Here is a 22,636-nt window from a genome sequence, read left to right as displayed (position 1 = left end):
GGAACCGCGTGCAAAAAAAAAAAAAAAAAAAAAAAAAAAAAGAAAGGCCGACGGCCACGATTGGAAATGCAGTTGGTCACGCTTCAGTGTTCAGCGCAGAACGGGTGAGTAGTGAGGTCCTCCGGGCCCCGGACGACGGACATATTGTCGGGTAGTACGAGAAGATTGATCGGTTCCGCTCGGTGCCAAGGGAAGGAAAGCAATGACGAGTCGGCGAAACGCGCAAACGGCCGTCATGTCACAGGCCGCCGTAGCTACATTTTAGCCATTGTACATAAGCGTGGAGTGGGCTGACTCCATTTTGTCAGCAGTAGATAAATAAATAGAGAAAAAGCATGGTCAAAATCAAGGTTCAGTACCAGTTTTGACTTGTAGGGGGCAGTGTATCGTTGTACTTAGCAATCTTTTTAGCATCGGGTGCCAGTCCAAGTGTAAGTGAACGTATGCCATATCTGACAGATTTTCAGACTTAGACCAGTATTGCGTTAAACATTTAGTGGCAACCATAAAACTTGAATCGCTCTTCTGCAAAATGTTCACGTATACGTATACATTGCAGCGTCTGTAGACAGACGTGTCCCGGTAGTGACTGTTGTTTGTCCCAAGTGCTGACATCAAAGCCATGTGTGCCAAATGGAACGAAATCCATAATTTCGTCGAACTTCGTCAACCCAATAAATCTGAATGTAGCAGAGCACTCCAAATTTTTTATGATGTCGGGATGCGCCACTTCAGAAATGTTCTTAAGAGACGGCAGAAACAAATGACATTAGATTCGTTTTTTCTTAAAAGGGGGGAGTCACCACCACCGAAGACATTTGATATGTACAGTCGTTGCATTTCTGCATTTTTCTTTTGTTTGTCAACTCGAGTTGCAAATGCTTTTGTTACTTTTTGCAAAAAAAAAAAAAAATTAATGCTCCCCCCCCTTCATTATTGTTTGTTTAAAGTTATTCTGCACTTTTGTTCATAAAAAAAAAATTACAAGGCTGGGGGCCGAGTCACTACATATACAGCAATGCACTTCCAGCCTAACGTACTCTTCTAAAGAAGCATACATTTGAAGCAAAAAATAAAAATATTTCTGAAATTATTTTATTATGTAAAGTATTTAAACTATAGATGAATTTCTACTTTGCAGTTTACTATCAAGAAAAGCTAAAAAAAAAAGTGCTTTAAAAAGCCAAAATTTTAGGCTTGGAACCCATTATTTCTTTTTCATTCATTGTAATGGGAAACATTTATTCGGTTATTGAACAATTCACTTTTTGAACCCTATTTTCTGCAACGGATTGTGGTCGAGAACCGAGGCATCACTGTACTCTAGTTTAACATCCATTTCACACAGTGAATTTATTTAAGTACCATTTTGGACTTTTTACTTTTACCGGAGTATTTACAGCTGTATGTACATTAAGAATAAAACCAGACTACCCAGAGAAAACCCACGTAGGCACTGGGAGAACATGGAAACTCCACACAAGTGAGGCTGCATTTGAATGCAGGTCCTCGGAACTGCGAGGCAAATGCGCTAACCTTTATCCACCGTGCCGCCGACTAAATGATTATATTATCTTCCGTTTTAAAAAAAAAAAAAAAAAAGGTTTTCAATCGTAAAATGGCTCAGCAGCAACGCCGAAAAGACTGACCTTCCTTAAGTGGCTCAGTCAGCCGGACTGCAAGCACTCCACTCTCATCTCGCCTCCGTTTCCAACATCACTTCACATGAAGTCGTTCGGGTTTTTACGCACATGCTACACAAGCTGTGTCTGGGTGTGGGTGTGTGTTTTGGTAACCGTGCTGCCCTTGGTACCACTTTGGATGAATAATAATTTACGGAGGTCTATTTTTCTTATTTTCTCCATGGCGGTGATCAAATAAAACCATAAAAACTGTGAATCGCTGAATGAAAAACATCAACCAAGTGACACAAAGTGCGACGGTTGAAACGGCGAACGCCGAGTGATGATGTCATGCAGTGAGGAGTGTTAAACAACAACATACATGGAAATACACAAACACACACACACAAAATAATTCACGCACTCTCAGATACACTGCAAAGAGTGGCCGGGGGTATTTTTCAACCGCAAAATTTTGGAATAATATTGGCATACAGCGATCAGTGAACAATGTATACGCAACATAAGATAAACTTCAACGCAGTAACATTTGAAAGACTTTATGTGCCTTTGTAGTTGCTGCTGTTTTGGTTCGCAACAGCATTCGAATGGGCTCAACTGCACCGCCAAATAAACTGTTTTTCAATTGCACGTGATTAAAATGTAGCAAACTGACATTCATACATTTCATTTCATGGTGACATTGGAAAAAAAAAATTTTTTTCAATTCTCGTTCAAACAATAGACAGACCCGATCATGTCGAGGTTAGTCTGGCAAACTTTTATGCTCAAAGACCAAATTTTATTTTCAAAATGGACAGATGTATAAGATTTATAAGATAAAAATGAATACATAAATAAATAAGCCTATACAATATAGTTATGGATTAATTATTAAAATGTAATAGATTTTTTTGCATCTTGACTGAATTCTTTAAAATTAATTGAATTATGGGAAATCAACAATAGATCAAATTTTTAAAGGTTCCTGTTTTGTCTAATTTGATTTACAATAGCTATTGTGATCAATTATTTAATGCAGAAAAACGTTTACAAAAATATTTAATTGAAATTTTAATTGTTAATTAATTGAAAAATTTAAATTGAAACAAATATTTTCCTGATAATGGAAATGCTAAATCCACAGTACTCTCTGCAGTTTAGTAAATAACACCCGTGGCCACAACTTCAGGAACTATGGTATTCCACACACCCCCCACCCCCCCCCGTGGTTTATACTGAACTGCACTGCTGACACGTGTTTCTGCAAACTACATCCACAATACTATCTATGAGCAAATCCTACCTGATCAGTACTACATTAGCATCATATGTACTGTATCTAGTGTTATTTCCATGTTTAGCTTTGTCAACCTACTGATATAAAGATGACAATAAAATGCGTTACAGACACACAAGAACAAACCATGACTCTTGACAACAAATTGAGACACTGATGTACAGTAATCCCCGCGATTGGCAGAGAAGTAGTACTGTTTACAGTCTAGATTAAATGGGTAAATATGCTACAAACTGTGATCCTAAAGCAATATGATATGGTTTCAAACTCATCCTGAAAAAATAATTGTCTTTGTCATCAAAAAGCTAGGAATAAAGTATGTTCCAGATGAAAACAAGACAAAACAAAAGGAGAATATGCAGGACATTAGTGCGCACACACGAAGAAGGACACCCAAGAAACGGACAAAAATGAAATCAAATTCCTCTAAAAGTCACAAAGAGGGCCTACGTCACAGTGGATGGGTGTGATGCGATGGCGGTGCAACACATCAGGAGATTAAATAAAGCACGACGGTGATTTGCGGTACCGCTCGCCTCTTCGTGTACTCACCAGTGCCGACTATGTTTACACACGGAGAGAAGAGACAGAAACACAAAGATAAAAACTAAGCATCACAAAAGCACTCCAGCGCGAGCGGGTGGCGGGCCAGCCAACACGTCGGACACCAATCGATGACGTCACGATCATGGCCGGAACGGAGCCTTTGCGCACGAGCGTCGATGCGAATCGGCCTCCCGTGTGAAACACAATCGGCTGGGAAATGAAGGAAATACGCACGGATGCGAGTGACGCATCACAGATGCGACACCCGCATGCTCATGAGAGGTCTACCCAAACACAAGACTGGCATGTGAGAGTTCATGAATGTATCGTAGAATTCAGATTGAATTTAGGAACGCAGTTTCAAACATCACGATGAATGTGATCAAAATGATCATGGTTATCAATATCAAGGGGTTTTGCAATTGGGTGTAATGCAAAAAAAAAACCAAACATTAAGATACCCTTCCAAGAGCTGAAGAAATAAATGCAAAAATATTAAAAAATAAAATAAACTGTTGCAGGAAAAATCCCAATACAAAAAAAACCCTCACAAATATTGTAACGAAAACAGAAAAATATGACGGGAAAATGCAAAAAATATAAAAGTTTATGGGCAAAAAAACCCCAAATATTTTAGAAAAATTGACAAATGAATGCAAACATAGGAATAAAAATGCTGAAATATTGTGGCAAAATTACAACAATTTTCAGGGAAAAATACACAACATTAAGAAAAAATACAAATATTTTAGGAGAAAAATAAAGTGTGAAGACAATAATGCAAATCAGATTAAATGAAAATTTGACAAAAATTTGAGCAAAAATGCACAAATAGATGGAAAAATACAAATAGTAATAATAACATTTTAAAAATATATCTGGGATGAAAAAAGCCAATTATTTTTGTGAAAAAAATACAAACTATACAGAAAAAGTATCCGAATATGACACAAACTATAAGATAATACACAGACTGGAAAGAAAAGAAATATTGGAAAAAATACAGAAACATTACACAAAATTAGAAAAACTAAAAAAAAAAACGTTTATTCAGAAAAACAAAACCTATAAAAACAACAAAAATGTAATTAAAAAAATGGGAGCAAAGTAAAGCAAATGTATTTGTATTGCACATTTCATACACAAGATAGCTCAATGAGGTTTTACATGAAAAAAAAAGCATTCAAACACAAAAATACAAATATTTGAAAATAAAAAGTAAAAAAATAAAAAGACAATTATGATTACACAAAAGATTCTATCGTATGAAAAATATCGCCAACCTCTCGGCCACTTTTCATGATGTTTTGTAGCACTGCAAAATGCGCATCTGGCGTCTTCTTGATTTGAAATTTTGTCACAGCTCATTTGTAAACTATAATTAATTTCAGCCCTACTCAAATGGTAGCCCTCACCCCTAATCAGCCAATTACAACTAAAATTAACCCCAGAATAGGCAAAAAGAAAAAAAAAAAAGTGTTTTACTAAGACTGAATGGGAAAATGATTTCATTTTTAACTAGAGGGCGTCTTGTGTTTGGGTGACAACACGTGATGGGAGCGAGGAGGTTAACACACCCACCATCCTGTTACAGTGTATCCTGCCTGTTAAGGAGATCTGAAACAGTAACACACAAATACGTACAGAGTTTGTGTGTGACGGGGCACAACGCAGCAAAGTTGTGTTTCAGGTTATCAAAGGGGAAAAGCAGGAAGGAGGGACAGCAAAAAGGTCACATGATACACAGCGACTGTGTCGACATGAGACGTTTTTAGTCGGCGTGGAACTTTCTTCCTTCATCTCGACACGTGAAGGGCGCGGGTGGCCGACGCACTCACCTCTTTCTGGATCCCGATGACGTAAAACGTTTTCCCTTCAAATTTGAGCTTACTGACGTCAGCCCTGGAGAAAGAACACGTGGCAATCAGGAGAGATTAACACCCTCAAACAAGGTCGCATTTCAATAGATAAGCTAACTAGCTAGATAGCTACCTAGATATCTAGCTATCTAGCTACCGAGATATCTAGTTAGCTAGCTCGACAGCTAGCTAAACAGCTAGCTAGATAGCTACCTAGCAATCGATAGATAGATAGATAGATAGATAGATAGATAGATAGATAGATAGATAGATAGATAGATAGATAGATAGATAGATAGATAGATAGATAGATAGATAGATAGATAGATAGATAGATAGATAGATAGATAGATAGATAGATAGATAGATAGATAGATAGATAGATAGATAGATAGATAGAAGTGTAAAATTAAGTCAAAAGAAAGTAGAATGGAAAATAAGAACATTATGGACCATACTATAACTTCCTGTGTAATTTCTTTCCATACAGCTTTGTGAATGAAACACAACTTCAGGATATTTTTCATTACCATTTGAGTAGATGGATCCTCTTGTTTCCCTGGAAGACCACGAAACCGGTCGCTGTGAACCCGAGGAAGGCCGTGGAGCCAGTGAAGTCCTACACACGCACATGCACACAAATGTCCACATAATTATAACTACGCGAAGAACACAGGTTACATTATTATTAAGAACCAATTGAATTCATACAAAGTGGTAAAACCCACCTTGCACGGGTGAGGGTCAACGCCGTACGTTTCAAGGTAGTGAGCCCTCTGCAGCATGTTGAGTTCCGCTAAGGCAACACATTGACCCCTGTGTGAAAGATGAATTATGCATTATTAAATACACAAATCAATGCAGAGCAATGTCAAATTGCACTGGCATTCAGACACCTTGAAGTATGACTCAGAAAAAACAAAACTGAAAAAAAAAGATGCTTAAGAAAAACCATCCCTCAACATCACGGGGAGATGGGCCATAGAAAAATGGATGAATATAACACACACACACAAACTGTGCCAGCAGCTATGAAGAAAAACTTTTTTTTTAAAAACATGTTTTGGCGCCGCATCAAGTGAACATTTTCCAGTGTTGGACCTCCTCGTTAGTCTCAAAGTCGAGCCAGTCGCAAACATTTGCTGCTATGCGGAGAGCAGAAAAGGCTAATCGGAAGCACGCGCGGCATCAGAAAAAGCGCCGTGCCGAGCCATGCGGCGTGATTACTGTCGTTTGGGCCCAGTGGGCCAGACGGAGGGCGTTCGCGTCACGGTGTGCCGCGGGCGCCGTTGACAAATGAAGGATTTTGTCTTTGATGCTTAAACGCTTCTCGTGTGACACACCTCGCGGGCAGCTCGGCTATAAACAAACATGCAAACGCTTCCTGGAGGAACGGGATAAGAACGTCTTGTGAGCTCGCCGTGTCTGCGCGGCGAAGACAAGGAGAGCGGAGTACAGTATTGCGTTTTACTTAACAGCCCAGCACTGTGAGACGCGCAGTTGACCCAGAAAATATTCACATCACTTCAACTTTTCCACATTTTATGCTGCGTTACAGCCGTATTGAAAAATGTTTTCGAACTCCACAGGCAATAATAATAACCCAACGCACACAGCACAGATATCAAAAAGAGTGGCTACATGACAACTCTGGGAATGTCCTCGAGTGGACCAGACAGAACCCAGACTTGAACCCCATTGAACATCTCCAAAAGAACCACACTCAAAATGGCAACCCGAGGAATGGACAACACTGAAAAGTTCCAAGCTTTTGGAATCAAATTTAAAAAGACCCGAGACTCTCAGTGCTGTCAATACTCACAATTCAGTGAAGAAAATAAGTATTTGAACACCCTGCTATATTGCAAGTTCTCCCACTTAAAAATCATGGAGTGGTCTGAAGTTTTCATCGTAAATGCATGTCCACCGTAAGAGCGATAATCTAAAAAGAAAAATCTAGAAATCAAAATGTATTTTTTTAATGATTTATTTGTGTGATACAGCTGTAAATTAAGTATTTGAACACCTGTCCATCAGCTAGAATTCTGACCCTCAAAGACCTGTTCGGCCGCCTTTAAAAGTCCACCTCCACTTCATGTGTTATCCGGAATCAGATGCACTTGTGTGAGGTCGTTAGCTGTATAGAGACACCTGTGCACCCCATACAATCAGGAAGACTCAAACTTGGAACTTGGAAAATTGTATAACTCCACACGGCTGGAAAGGGCTACAGAGAAATTGTCAAGCAGCTTGGTGAAAAAAGGTCCACTGTTGGAGCAATCATTAGAAAATGGAAGGAGCTAAACACGCCGGTCAATCTCAATGGGAGTGGAGCCCCATGCAAGATCGTGGACCTCATGGGGTCTCAGTGATCCTGAGAAAAGTGAGGAATCAGCCCAGGACTACACGACAGGACTTGATCAATGACCTGAAAAGAACTTGGACCACCGTTTCCAAGGTGACTGTTGGTAATACACTAAGACGTCATGGTTTGAAATCACCCACGGCACGGAAGGTTCGCCTGCTTAAACCAGCACATGTCAAGGCCCGTCTTAAGTTTGCCAATCACCATTTGGATGGTAGAGAGGAGTCATGGGAGAAAGTTCTGTGGTCAGATGAGACCAAAATGGAACTTTCTCGTCATAATTCCACTCACCGTGTTTGGAGGAAGACGAATGATGAGTTTCATCCCAAGAACACCATCCCAACTGTGAAGCATGGCGGTGGTAGCGTCATGCTTTGGGGGTGTTTTTCTGCACATGGGACAGGACGACTGCACTGTATTAAGGAGAGGATGACCGCGGCCATGTATTGTGAGATTTTGGGGAAGAACCTCTTTCCCTCCGTCAGAGCAATGAAGATGGGTCGTGGCTGCGTCTTTCAACATGACAATGACCCGAAGCACACAGCCAGGAAAACCAAGGAGTGGCTCCGTCAGAACCATATGAAGGTTCTGGCGCGGCCTAGACAGTCTCCAGACCTTAACTCAATAGAAAATCTTTGGAGGGAGCTGAAACTCGGTGTGTCTGAGCGACAGCCCAGAAACCTGTCTGATCTCGAGAAGATCTGTGTGGAGGAGTGGGCCAAAATCCCTCCTGCAGTGTGTGCAACCCTGGTGAACAACTACAGGAAACCTTTGACCTCTGTAATTGCAAACAAAGGCTACTGTACCAAATATTAACATTGTTTTTCTCAGGTGTCCATGATGTCTAAGTCGGAGAACTTGCGCTATAGCAGGGTGTTCAAATGCTTGTTTTCTTCCCTCTTCATGCCACTTATTTTTGCGTCACCGATATAAAGTCTCGCAAGAAGACTTCAGATGTTTTGTGGGACCTTAGAATTAAGCTGATTATTCCAGAAGTTCAGAGGCCCACAAACTAGGAATCAAATAGGAGAGCTCGTTCGCTGAAGAGGCGACGGTGACGTTTATATCCAACACGGTGTCTAAAAACAAATTCCTGATTCCTGCACCAGTTTTTATATGCTCTTAATCAAATTTCACAGCAGCTATATAAATAGATCCTTCCCTCCAGTTCCAACAGTCCAAGACACTTAAGCTGTTCTCGTCAACATTTTCAAGCGGCTGCTCGCGTTTTGGTTTAAAACGGCCCTTAGGAAACAAGTGACACACACGTCACCGTGGTGATTTGCCTCACCTGAGCTCAGTTTTATGTATTTCCATGATCTTGCGCTCCAGTTTGAGCGACTGTTTGGGGAAGAGCCTGAAGTCTCTGATGTAGTCGGACGGATGCTCCTCCGGGTCGTAGTCGCCCAGCTCGGCTGAAAGGAGACAAAACGGTTGCGGTTATGAACTACGACACTGGTGTCAAACCCGAGCTTCGGGGGCCAGATCTGGCCCTTTACGTCATGTTACATGGCCCGTTAAAGCTTGCCGCAATTTTCCCTTGACTTGTGTTCAAAACTAGCCCCTGAATCAAATGCAGGACCAAACACGCAATACGATGGAACATTTGTAAAGTTTTCGGCACGGAACATGTTAGGCAAGGGCATCTGCCTCATGACATAGCCACGCGGCTAGTCAGTAAACAAATACTGTATTTTCCGCACTAAAAGGTGCACCCAAAAGCCTTCAATTTTCTCAAAAGCCGACGGTGCGCCTTATAATGCGGTGCGTCTTATATATGGATCGATATTGAGCCTTTAGTGCAGCGCCATCTAATGGATGCATAACGTCACCGCAGCCTCGACTGTAGCGTCTATCCGGTACAGCTCTGTTTCTTTTTTTGTTACCAAATGAACAGAATATAAAAGAATAAAAATTAGCACGGTGGAAATGAAGACCCTCTCTCTCACGGGTCTTTCCAAATGGAGCCGTTATTCGTGTTTTTAGCGTAAAATAATTCAAACGGTTGTTCAAACGGTTACTAGTGTAGTTGTTTGCATCCATCAATTGCTAAAAAAAAAAAAGACAAGCAATTGATTTCTCATTACAAAGATTACAACTCGGAACTGTTATTAAATGTGTCAGTTCGCTTTGCTTGTTTCCTCACTGTAGCCGTTGTGGACTCAAAGAGTGAAATTTTTCAAAAAGCAGGCTACTTACCGAACCGTGAACACGGCAGATTGATTTAACTGAGTCTTGAATTCTTCATCTTCCCCAAGAGATTTTGGACTGTTGCTTTTGCTCCCGACAGTTTCTGTGCCGAGCAAGGCCCGAGAAGGCCCGCTCGATGGATTTGGGATGTAACGAGCCCATCAGAGAGAACGGGAATGTTCTTGCGGATGAATGGAGAAGAAAAAAAAAATCCGCACGTATCCACTTAGATATTTTCCTTCTCTGCGGTGAACCCATAATCATGAAGAATTGTAAGACACCCACACTCGTAACGGTCACTATCAGTTTTCTACTATTCTACAATACATAAACATCACTGACGCAAAATGACGTGACGAAGTTGACCTTGCGATCTGCAGAATGTGAAGTGTAAAATCCAGCCCACTACACCGTCCCGCATTATAAAAGCTGTCACTTTACATCGATTTGTGTACAACTACTAATTCATGTTTTTCGGGAGTTCAACCGTATCCCGTCACAGGAGCCGAGCTGTGAATCTGCGAGGGTATTAGTGCACAACCCGGATCTGTAAGCACATGAAATGTCTTTGAAATCCGGTCTCAATTACAAACCGGAGCAGTGATGAAATCAAAGCGCCGCTTAATTAAAACTAATCCACGGCTCTGAAGTCGTCACCCCGGGGGGGGGGGGCCTGTCCTCGTTACGTTGCGACGGTCGGAATCGAAGGGACTCTGCTGCGGCTTCTGTGCTCTGATACGAGCCAATCACAGATTGCGTTCGCTTCAGGCGGGACGGGCTTCGCCGACGCCGTTTCTAATCCGGGCGCACGTTCCCCGCAACCGCGAGCTTGAAATTTAAAGTCGGACTGAAATGCCTAGAAACATTCTAAGAAAAATACATATAACGTTATTCACGTCTATACAAAAAAATAAATATGAGCGGAGAGGGTGTCATCCGTTCGCAAAGTTGCGGAAGTCTCACTCGACATCCGAGCGGCAGCCACATTGCCTGCAACGTCGTCAGCAGACGTCACGCCGGGACATTCGCCAGTGAAAACACTGCGATGGGAAACGAACGCACCCCTTCTGACACGGGAGCTCTTTTCGTTAATCGCCCGTTTCGTGGCTGTGAGAAAACATTCCACGGGTAAGCTAGAAAGATTTACTTTCACACTGTTAAAGTTTGTTTGTAAAAGTTTTTTTTAATTTCCTGATGAGCTTAATTCACTTGAACAAAGTTTTGTTTACGGTTGTTGTTGTTGTTCACTGTTCTCTCGCTGCTTCACCTTTATAGGCCGACGTTTTTGCGCGAAAAAGCGATGTAACTATTTTAACAAATTTCATCAGTGGATAAGCAAGAAAACACATTTTGTTTGAAATTTTTGATGAATTTCATCATACAGAACTCTGCAAATGGAATTTGATTTTCAAACGCGAGGATACAAGTTTAAATTTTCTGTCTTAAATAGGACGTCGCAGAGACAACAAATGAAGACTACGTTAAGCATGCATTTTCCCATTGCGAGTCCATATTTCCCAAAACATATCTAACTGATTGACTTAAAATTTAATGTTTTTATGACAAAAAATGCATAGTATTTTGCGATGTTATGACGATATCGCTCCACAGCATATTTGGGAAAAAGTTGTGACGGAAATCGCGCCCTAGGTAATATGCAAGATTTCTTGCTAGTCACGGTGTTCTATGTCTTTCCTTTGCAATTAGCCTTTTTTGTCTTACCAAGTCAAATTAAAAATCCTTCATGTTACCAGAACTGAAAAAATGACAAGCTCACACAACCAGTTTTAATTCCAGATGCCAAACTGTGAGAAACCCCCCGCCATAATCCAACCTGTAAACCACGTCCTCCACACGTATTGGGAGTACCAAGATGGCGGCCAACTGGCTTCAACCAATCGACATACCGCTCGATGTGTATGCGCTATCCATCCATTCATCCATTTTCTTTGCCGCCTATCCTCACGAGGGTCGCGGGGAGTGCCGCAGCCTCCCCCAGCTGTCAACGGGCAGGAGGCGGGGGACACCCTGAACTGGTTGCCAGCCAATCGCAGGGCATAACGAGACAAACAGCCGCACTCCCAATCACACCTAGGGGCAATTTTAGAGTGTTCAATTAATGCATGAACCCGGAGAAAAGCCACGCAGGCACGGGGAGAACATGCAAACTCCACAAAGGCGGGTCCGGGATGGAACCCGGGACCTCAGAACTGTGAGGCCAACGCTTTACCAGTTGAGCCGCCGTGCCGCCTACGCGCTATCCAGTCTTTTTTTTTAGATTGGTACACAGAAAGAGTTTAACGCTAGCGCAGCGCTAGCGTTAGCACGGGGCTAGCTCTGTAGGATGGGAATTACGGTACATTTTAAAATATTTGGCCTTTATGGCTCTCTCAGTCGAAAAGGTTCTCAATCACTGGTCTCCAACGTATCCCCTGTGATGAACGAGAGCTGACTGCGTTTCAATAATTCTCAACGTGACCTCTGCGCGGTGACAAATCCGACGAGCGGACGGCGGAGTGGAGGCAGGCGCGTCGGATGCTCGGCAAAAGAGCAAAACAGGAGCGCGGATAAAAGGGATGGCTGGACAGTCTTGGCTTAAACGACATTAGCGTGAACGCCGAGTTATTCACCCAGACGGCGGCCTCACCCTGCACGATGCACGCCCCCAGATGTGCGGCTTCCGCGAAGGGGCAGAGGAGACGACCGTGGTAGACGTCTCTCTTCAGCTGGAGGTACAGCAGGTACCTGCGGACACCAAGGGAAAAAAAAAGAAACCTAAATAGCATATAGCATTTGCATTTGTTTTCATGCTTTTATGCATTATGAACTGAAATCTAGAGCAGAATATGGGGGGGGACCAAAAAAAAAAAAAAAAAGATGAAACATGCATTAATTATCCCACAACACCTCCGATGACCTCAAATCTGGCTCATGTGAAAACACGTTGACGGCAAATTTTCAAACGTTTACGTTTATGTCGCGAGTGAAGAGAAGGCGTCGCTGCGATATGACATGAAAACATAAAGCGTCGAGGTGGCGGAGCCGCTGAAATGGCTGGAAATTTTAATGGCAGGCGACGTGACACTTCACCGAGGAGATCAGAAAAGACGGCGGCGCCGCAGCTCAGGGATGCTTTTGTTGTCATGGTTACCTAGGCGTGGCCGCCGCTAACCACAGGCATTAAATGATAGCGTGAAGTATGAATGTAATATGACTGCTGTGCAATTTTTGTCCTACTTTTCCAGATAGCGTGCACAAAAACAAACTTTTTTATGTTTTGTTTTTCTGGGAAGTGTGAGGGAGCCACCATGCAGCCACCGGGAGAACGCGCTAACCCCCCCAAAAAAAGACGTCGGGAGCCTGGATTTGAACTCTCGCGTTGCCGTTTGGTGGATGTCCACCATGCCCACCAGATCATGATCATATTTTGTAAATATTTGTTGGCTAAAATGCCCCACGGCAGTATTTCCCAACTCCGTCGGGCCAAGGCACATTTTAGATGACAACAATCTCACGGTACAACACAAAAACGTGAAATTATATGTCGTTGGTTATTGATAGATTAAAAAAAAATAGCGATATTATTTGTAAATAGATCATAATTTCCGGACCAATTGAATGAATTTGCTGGTTTCTCGGCCCCACCTGATGTACGGAGGTTAGGAGTCACCGCTCTAACCTTTCCAGCAAGTTTGCGAGGATCCATTTTATCAGGTGCTTATCCTCACGAGGGTCGCGGGGAGTGCCGGAGCCTATCCCAGCCTGTCAACGGGCAGGAGGCGGGGTACGCCCTGAACTGGTCGCCAGCCAATCGCAGGGCACGTAGAGACGAACAGCCGAACTCACAATCACACCTACGGGCAATTTAGAGCGTCCAATTGATGTTGCGTGTTTTTGGGATGTGGGAGGAAACCGGAGTGCCCACCCGGAGAAAACCCACGCAGGCACGGGGAGAACAGGCGGGACCGGGATCAAACCCGGGTCCATAGAACTTTGAGGCCGACACTTTACCGGCTGCCCCACCGTGCCGCCTGGTCCTGCTGCACTTAATGTTTTTCTTTGCATTATTTTATATTTATGGTATTGACGTGCTATTCATGCAACATTTTGAAAATGACTTTACAATTGTATTGGATTAGCGAGGGGGCTACAGCGGATCGCGGCTTCGGACAAATTCGGTCATAGAACTGGAACTGTGTCATAAGCCGAGGACCCCATTTAAGTCCAATTTGTTCCCGTTTTCTTTCTTCTCATGCAGAGTTCCCATATTTGCCCGGTTACCATGGCACCGATGACAAAGTAGAGCAGTGATTGTCTAAAGGGTTCTTTTACCTTGTAAGCTCCTCTTTGATCTTCATGGGTTCGTGTGGGTAAAATTTGACTCTGAAGCACATGGTGAAGGGCTGCAGAGCTGCACACACGCACACAACACACCAACATTGAATCTTCCACTGGTCTTCCAGCCTTCTGTCCCTGAGATTATTGACGCATACATTATGTACAAATGAAAAAAATTAAAAAAAAAGAAAACATCTCCACCGTGCAGTGCGAGTCCGAAAAGGAGTAGGATCAAGTGAACCTGCCAAAAGTGTACAATGGACACTTATAGCACGATTATTTTTGCAATTAATGCAAATACCGTAATTTACGGCCTACAAGCCGCAACTTTTTTCACACGCTTTCAACCCTGCGGTTTATGCGGTGATGCGCGGCGCTAGCGTTAGCGTGGCGCTAGCGTTAGCACGGCGCTAGCATTAGCCCACCAAGTTATAAGCCTCGGTACACAGAAAGAGTTTAACCGAGGCTTATAAGCAGGTGCGCTTTGTAGGCCAGGAATTACGGTAATTTAGGAGGACTAAAATCACGATTACAGTACTTGTCATCATTATCACATTATTTTTGCTAACACAACAAATATCGCATATAATGTTTCTTCATTCCCGCTGCACTCTTTCTGTCCCATCTCTCTCTCTCTGCCTGCGGTCCTTCTATCGTTCTATCTCCTTGGAAAGGTTCTTTTTTTTTCTTCTTTCATCTAACCCACAGGTGTCGAAACCCAAGGCCCGGGGGCCAGATCCGGCCGGCCGCAAATTTCTATTTCTACTCGAAACAAATTTCACGAGCGTGATTTTTCGCGAGTGCGACCGTGCGCAAGCGGATTCGGGACCGTCAAATCACAGTGACTGTAACATCAAACTCATCAATACATAAATGGCGGGCAGATTATTTGATGTAGAAAAAAAATAAACCCATACAGCACATGCACATGCAGCATCAACTAACAACCCAGGCCAAACTTAGCTCCTCTCTGACGTACAACGCTGGTCACTACTTTTTCACACCGATTACTGCCCAACTGGCGTTGGCAGATTTGTTATGGAAAGAGCACAAAAACGGAGTGACTGAGCTATTCGGCAAGTTGCTGCGGAACCTGAATTGCATCTTTCAATAAGCTTAAAAGAAAAAGCAAAGATACGGGAGCAGATATTTTAGTACGAGCAGATTTTTCGCTTTGAAGGGATGATCCTCGGCGGCATTATTTCCACTGGGGGGGAAGAAAGAACCCAAACAAAATATGAAAGCCGAAATGGTCCTGCTGCTGCTCATCCCCCCCCCCCCAAAAAAAATGAGTAAGTTATTGGTTGAGATCTTTTTTTTTTTTTTCAAAGCAAAGTTGGCACATGTATGCAAATGTGACATTAATGTCCGAAATACATCAAAATACGTCACGTCCGACACAGGCAGAAGAAGACACGTCAGGACGACTCAGCGCCTCCATTTTTTTCCCTCTCTCTCTCCTTCCCTGTCAACACTGGTCCTCGTCTGAGTTTTCTGGACATTCTTTCTTTTTTTAGCGACATTATCTGTCAGCTTCTCACATTTCCTCCGCCGCGATCTCATCCCCTGGCGCATGTTCCGCCGCTAATAGCCCCCCCTGCATTATCAATTTGTCGGACAACAGGAAGAACAGCCTGGCCATTAAAAGACGCCGGGAAGACGGGAAGCCAGGGAGAGACGAGAGTCCTTCCTCACAAAGCCGTTTATATACTCAACTGCAGAAAGAGAAGGCATCTATTGGGGGAAAGAACTTTATTTCTTGCTTTGTTTGACACTGCACACTTTTATTGATCTATTTTAGACCATTTAAAATACCACTTACAAAATACTTCCATTTAAATAAACTATTATGAAACAAATATTTTCTTTTAAAATGAAATCATCAATAATTGTGAATGATGCTTAAATAATAATAATAATTCAAAGATTTCAGCAAAAATATTATTAATGGTAGATAGATTAAATTACATAACGTGAATGAATAATGATAGGCTACATGATACTTCTCAAGTGAATGTATTGGGGAGATTTTTTTTAATATTTGGAAAAAACACAAGATGAAAAAAACAATATTTGATAAATTTAAAAAAAATAATAAACGTTAATGATGCTTAATGAAGAACACATGGCAACTGAAATTATCTGAGGATGGAAACATTATTTTTACAGCGATAGATAGATAGATAGATAGATAGATAGATAGATAGATAGATAGATAGATAGATAGATAGATAGAGGCACTTACACTTCATTTGTCGAACCACAGCTTTATTCGGCTCCAGCCAGTGCTTTAAAAAGAGTCAAGTTAAATATTAACGTTGCGTTACTACGCGCCATTAAATATTACACAGTCGGAAACAGAGTTCAAAAACTCATCATTAGTATTAAAAACATTCCAAAGCTCTTTCTATTTGAGATGAAATATCGCCCCAACAGCTTTTTTTTTTCATCACTACAAGTGCGTGATTCTATATATAATGATCTATAACACTTGCTAAAATAAACACGTTTAAGGTATTGGTTTCATCGCTTTTCCGCACGGGGGTTCCATTACTTTTGTGTGATGTTTACCCTCTGTTTCTCCGGATCCACATATCGAATACCAAAGTAGTCCTTCTCCAGGAGGTTGTAGTGATTGCACACGTGCTCGAACAGGAACTGCCCTTTGGTGTCTCTCTGGGAAGAAAATACAAAGACGGTAAAAGATATTTCAATGTTCAGTATAGAGCTCGTGCAGGCGACGTCACCATTTTCACGGCGCCATATTTGCTGTTGACGAGACAGATATTCAAAGGGATCATTCTATGGAATATCATCTGAAAAGTTCAATGGATTTCGGCAATTAAACGTGATGGATGGTGCCCGACCAAATACACACGACTGTGTAGCGATCGCTTCATTTCAGGTCGGAATTATTCTTCTCAATCTCAAATTACCCAGGAGTATTTATAATGTCAAGTCGGCTCATTTCAGGACAATGCGTATTTAAAGAAAAAACGTCTGTCGCAGAGTGGTTTAGAGGTGTGTGTGCGCGTGTGGCCGCAATACGCTTCTGTGTACGGAAGAGCCGACTCCCCGTCCTCTTTTTTCCCCCAATCATAGTTAATGAATGCAGTTTGTGTAAAAACAGGGCTCATTCATTTAAATATTGGTATTTGTATTGAATACCAGCTGAAAAGATTGATGGATTTCAGCAAAGGTTAATGTGTAGCCGAGTACGCTTCTGTGTTCACGAGCCATCTTCCTGTTGTTGAGAACAGATCCAGCAACGAAGTATTTGTATGCGTCCAGACTTTTATACGCTTTCAAGCTTTTCCGTGTAAATATCGCCGACTTGCTCACCAGATCCATGTGTAGATCCAGTTGTCCAAGACAAGCGGAAGCGGGTTAGCAGTCCAATTATCGGCGAAAACATCGACTTCGGCATTCAATGTGGGTCCTCTATCTCAAGTGTCTCTCATTTTTACACGTACCTTCATTTATTATCACCTTCTAAACGTTTAACGGTATCGGACAAAACTCTGGGCGCCGTGCTGTAAGGCATATTTTCGTGCCGTCTCCAACCGACTTAGCTTTGAGCAATGCTTTGCTAGTCACGTCATTTCGGTGACGTAAGTGCTGTAACTAGTGTTTAACCCTTTAAGAGCAGAGGGGGCGGGCGTAACTGAGACTGACGTAGAGTGGCCGGAGAGTGACCTATTTGTTGTTAGCGAGAGACCTCGGTGTACTGCTGGACTGCTACTAATAAAAATACAACTCAAACTCCAGTGGTGACTCAGTTTGCCTCACTGCCCTTACAGCGGGCATTACAATATCTTCCCAAGTGTCTTAAAAAAACACCCAAGGATCAAGAAGTACAGTGAATAGTCGGTTCTCCAACATCTCCGTTCTCAAACAAAAATTTTGCTCCTGTTTTCGATCTAAAATCGGTACTCGAACGCCCCCGACAATACCCGGAAATAACATAACACACGTAGCGCCACCTGCTGAACCACAACGCGCTTTGTTGTGAATTCCCCATCATTATTGTTATTTAAAGTTATTCTACACTTTTGTTAATAAATCAAGTTTAGATGGCTGGGGGCCGAGTAGCAACAGATTCGGCAATGAACTCCCAGCCGAGCCTACTCTACTACTAAAACCAAAAAATAAATTGATTTCTTAAATCATTTTATTATATAAAGTACCTAATCCTGTACATGTATTTCTACTATGCAGTTTATCTTCAGGAAAAGCTGAAAAAAAAATGTTTTAAAAAGTCCAATTTTTTAGGCATGGAACGCTTTATTTCTTTTTCGATTAATTGTAATGGGAAATACCAATTTGGTTTTCGAACAAATCGCTTCTCGAACCGCCTTCTGGAATGGATTGTGGTCGAGAACCGAGCTCGTTCTGTATTTTTCCAGCACATTTGACATGCTTGCTCGACGTCGCCAAACAATCTATCTGCGATTCTTTCTTGCGTATCGAGCTAGCTACTTAACTAGCAATTCTTTGTCCGGACTTGCCGCTTGTGGCGCACTTTCGAGAGCAGCACACGCTGACGGCTGAGCTCAATCGAACGACGGAACGAGTCAGGTCATGAAGTGATTACATTCGGTCGTGTCACGCAAACAATTCGTTGTTTGTGAAAGAAACGACAACCACTCGAGCCACATCTACCGCTCTTCCCCAAAAAGAAAAGTGCTTGGTTAAACAAATGCGCAGTCACATACTTGGAAAAAACATAAAAAAGACAAAACTGTACGCCAGGTGGAGCAAAAGGTGCGATGCTTCTGTGCTAGATATTACGAAACTCCTTTCACGTGCCAGCGGTGCGCAGCGGGGTGATGAACACGTCAGATGCGAGCACGAGGGTCGTATTTTACGACGCCCGCGGGGTCTCGGCATCGCGGTTCTGGAGACCGCCGCTGCCTTCCTTAATGGTTCTTTTTGGCTTTGCACCCAGAAGCTTCCTATCAAAGCTGACAAATCCCATAAAAGCCAACTCCCTTCTTCTTTTTGCTCGGCTGCTTTGTACTCCCAGCCAACCGATTCCCCCGTTGGCTTCAACTCCGCCGGTGCAGCTTCACGATTGTAAATATCATCATAATAAGAAAAGCATCAGCAGCTTTGGAGCGCCAAGTGAAGTAGTGCCAGTAAACACAGGCCGGATGTTCAGTCCATAAAGGCGATCCAGACACACACGCGAAACGATCAATAAACACTTTGCTTCTCAGTCAATCGCTACACACAGAGTCAGGAAGTAAGTAGTGCATCGGTTAGCGCAAAATATTTGATAAGAAAATGCAAAACGCGCGCAGGTCGAGCCCAAACGTCAGCCAAGGATGAACACTTACGAAAATAAATTTTACTCTTACAACTTTTTTTATACCCGCAAACTGACAGAACAAGAAGTAGGAAGGGGAAAAAAAACGGAATTCCAAGGAGACAAAAGCAAGCGTTGCTTCGGAATTTCGGTCGGGGAGAACGACGCTGGATGCGGCAAAGCAGCCCCAGAAATGAACGAACGGCCTTGTTATCATGGCTCGACCAACTCACTCATCGGGAGTGGGTCGATTTCTCCGATGGGCTTAGGCCACGGTCCGTATTTTTCTGCAAACTCCGTCAACAATAAGCCGCCACGCTGCCATTTTGTCACACCGCGCGGGTCCCACTCAAGTCCTGCGGCGATCGGCGTCGGGAGCGTGTCCTCTAACTGCTCGATAACCTGCTGATGGAGGTTGAATTTGTGCTCAGTTGAGCAGGACTGATTGATTTGAGTCCCGCTGGGCATTCGCTGAGATTTACTCGCTCACCGGGGGCCACGCGCTCGCACAAATGCACGGCAAAAAAACAAACAAAACAACAATGACACACGCACAGTTCCGGCACTCCTTTTGTTCAGTTTTGTTTTCATATTGCGGGAGATTTTCGCAAAGATAAAGTTGATTTCAAATGCAAACGTTACCGGTTGCGACAGGTCAATAAGGCACATTAATAACACATTTTTGCACAATTTATTTCATACCATGCAGATTGCACAGAGATTTTGGTGATGGAGGTCAATCGTGCTGAAAATGCAGTCACATTGAATAACTGATGTTCTTTTATTTTCAAAAGATACAATTTTTTTTTTTTTTTTTACTATGTTCGACTGTTTACATGAATTGGACTCTCCAAATTGCCCATAGGTGTGATTGTGTGTGTGACTGTTTATCTCTATGTGCCCTGCGATTGGCTGGCAACCAGTTCAGGGCGTACCCCGCCTCCTGCCCGTTGACAGCTGGGATAGGCTCCAGCGCTCCCCGCGACCCTCGTGAGGATAAGCGGTAAAGAAAATGGACGGGATAGACTGTTCATCTAGCGCTCACCGTAAGAATCCAATAAGAGACCAACTCAATCAGGAAAAAAATAAATCAATGTAATTGCTTTTTGACGTTATTCTATCCCAGTGGGATATGTTGCTGTCATCTACAACCACGCGTTTTTAGTTATCTTTGCCAAGGCAGTTTAAAAAAAAATTAATCTACCGTAATTTCCGGCCTATAAACTGCGACTTTTTGCCACACGCTTTCAACCCTGCGGTTTATGCGGTGATGCGGCTAATTTGTGCATTTTTTTTTCCTAACAGCCGCAAGGCGGCACTCGAGCGGAAAAAGTAAAAGTGAGACCGGTGGAATATATCTGTCGAGGAAGTTTTACCGGTTTGGCCTTGTTAGCGCTGGCTAGCGTGTTACTGGCGTGTCTTAGCGATTTTTACCAGTATGTTTTTTTTTTTTTAACCGGCCCTGTTAGTGCAAAGCTAACATTAGCATTTGCGCGGTGCGAGCGTTAGCGTGGCGACGCTAGCGTTAAACTCTTTCTGTGTACCGCCTTTCATTGTAAATATCTCGTGTTCCAATGTGGGCACTTCTGGCATTTACACAGGTGCGGCGTATGTACAGTATATACCAAATGGTATTTCCTTTGCAAATGTACTGGGTGAGGCTTGTAACTAGGTGCGCTAAGTAGTAGGAATTACGGTATTTTTCTGAACCCCTTATCCTCACTAGGGTTGTACGTGGGTGAGTTTTATTCCATTTATGACTATGAAATGATTACTAATGAACATTTAAGTAAGTAATGTACAGATATACAGTATAAATTAATTATTCTTATTATTATCATAGGGGCGCCACAGTGGATCAGCTGGAAAAGCGTTGGCGTCACAGTTCTGAGGTCCCCAGTTCAATCCCGGACCCCCCTAAGTGGAGTTTGCATGTTCTCCCCGTGCCTGCGTGGGTCTTCTCCGGGTAGGCACTCCGGTTTCCTCCCGCATCCCAAAAATATGCAACATTAATTGGATCTAGGTGTGATTCTGAGTGCGGCTGTTTGTCTCGATCTGCCCTGCGATTGGCTGGCGACCAGTTCAGGGTGTACCCCGCCTCCTGGCCGTTCAAAGCTGGTATAGGCTCCGGCACACCCCGCGACCCTCGTGAGGATAAGCGGTGAAGAAAATGGATGGATGGTTGGATGGATATTATCATAAATAATTGTCCTACTGGTGGTATTAATATGCATTTGTAATTTCAGGATATGTTTTTACCATTTTGTGTGATTTTTTTTTTTTTATTCTGTGGGCGTACCTAATGAACTGTCTCTGTCCACATTTGTGTCTTTTTACTTGCATGGGTCTGTCCTCATTCTCGTCTGGACTTGTTTTTTTTTTTTTTGCATCCCCCCCCCCCATCACAAAACGTGTTAGGGAGCCGTAAAATCGGATGAGGAAAGGCAACCGCACGAACGCCGCCAGGAAGGACGCAGACGGATCATGGAGTCACCCCCGTCCTCGTCCTCGGGCCGGACACTTGAGGACGGACAACGGCGGCGGCCTGAGAGGCCAAACACGCCGGGAGGGGGGCGGAGACCCCGCTAAACAAAGACGACGCTTGACTCACAGAGGAAGACGGAGGCTAAGTTGTCTATGTCATGTCTCACAAGAGGAGGGATTTTAAAAAAAAATATAGATTTTTACTGTTAAAGCCCCAGATGTTAAAAGTTAAGCTAGTCAGTCTCTAGATGAGGTTCACTTAATTATGGGAACGCGGCCTTGTTTCCACTTCGCATACACACACTCCAATAGAACCATCAGTGCAGAGTGAATTCAGTTGAACACGAGCAAAATACACGGCAACCTGTGTGTGTGTGTGTGCGTGCGTGAGCCCAACAAGCCTCGTGCAGCCAGCCACGTCCAGTCGTCGAGCGATATGAAATAAAAGCACTTATGGCATCAAATATTTATCCGCGTGTCCGTCCTAAATCCGCAAAAAACTCACAAAAATCAAGTATTCATGCTGCAACATGACCTCCGACCGCACCGCACTTGCAGTACAAAATCACTTAGTGCAGTTTTTAGTCAAGAAGTGCATAATGAGAAATACATTCGCTGTAAATC

At 43.0% G+C, this 22,636-nt stretch overlaps 1 protein-coding gene across 2 annotated transcripts in view; it reads right to left on the bottom strand.

The window, feature by feature from the left end:
* The window catches only part of frmd3 (FERM domain containing 3), a 55,990-nt gene that overhangs the window by 18,025 nt on the left and 15,329 nt on the right, over positions 1-22,636 (bottom strand). The window contains exons 3-11 of one of the 2 annotated variants that reach the window (XM_061817982.1): positions 16,792-16,896; positions 16,466-16,508; positions 14,215-14,293; positions 12,530-12,627; positions 8,984-9,107; positions 6,056-6,143; positions 5,858-5,946; positions 5,307-5,370; positions 5,050-5,085 (exon numbers count right to left, since the gene is read on the bottom strand). In XM_061817982.1, coding sequence (XP_061673966.1) covers positions 5,050-5,085; positions 5,307-5,370; positions 5,858-5,946; positions 6,056-6,143; positions 8,984-9,107; positions 12,530-12,627; positions 14,215-14,293; positions 16,466-16,508; positions 16,792-16,896 — 726 coding nt within the window. Of the gene's footprint in view, positions 1-5,049; positions 5,086-5,306; positions 5,371-5,857; positions 5,947-6,055; positions 6,144-8,983; positions 9,108-12,529; positions 12,628-14,214; positions 14,590-16,465; positions 16,509-16,791; positions 16,897-22,636 lie in introns of those variants that run through there. The other variant, XM_061817983.1, reaches the window with a different exon arrangement.

This window comes from Syngnathoides biaculeatus, chromosome 4, assembly GCF_019802595.1.
Source record: "Syngnathoides biaculeatus isolate LvHL_M chromosome 4, ASM1980259v1, whole genome shotgun sequence".
Taxonomy (NCBI): domain Eukaryota; kingdom Metazoa; phylum Chordata; class Actinopteri; order Syngnathiformes; family Syngnathidae; genus Syngnathoides; species Syngnathoides biaculeatus.
Note: the sequence above shows the minus strand (reverse complement) of the source record. Positions and strands in the feature narration are given on the sequence as shown.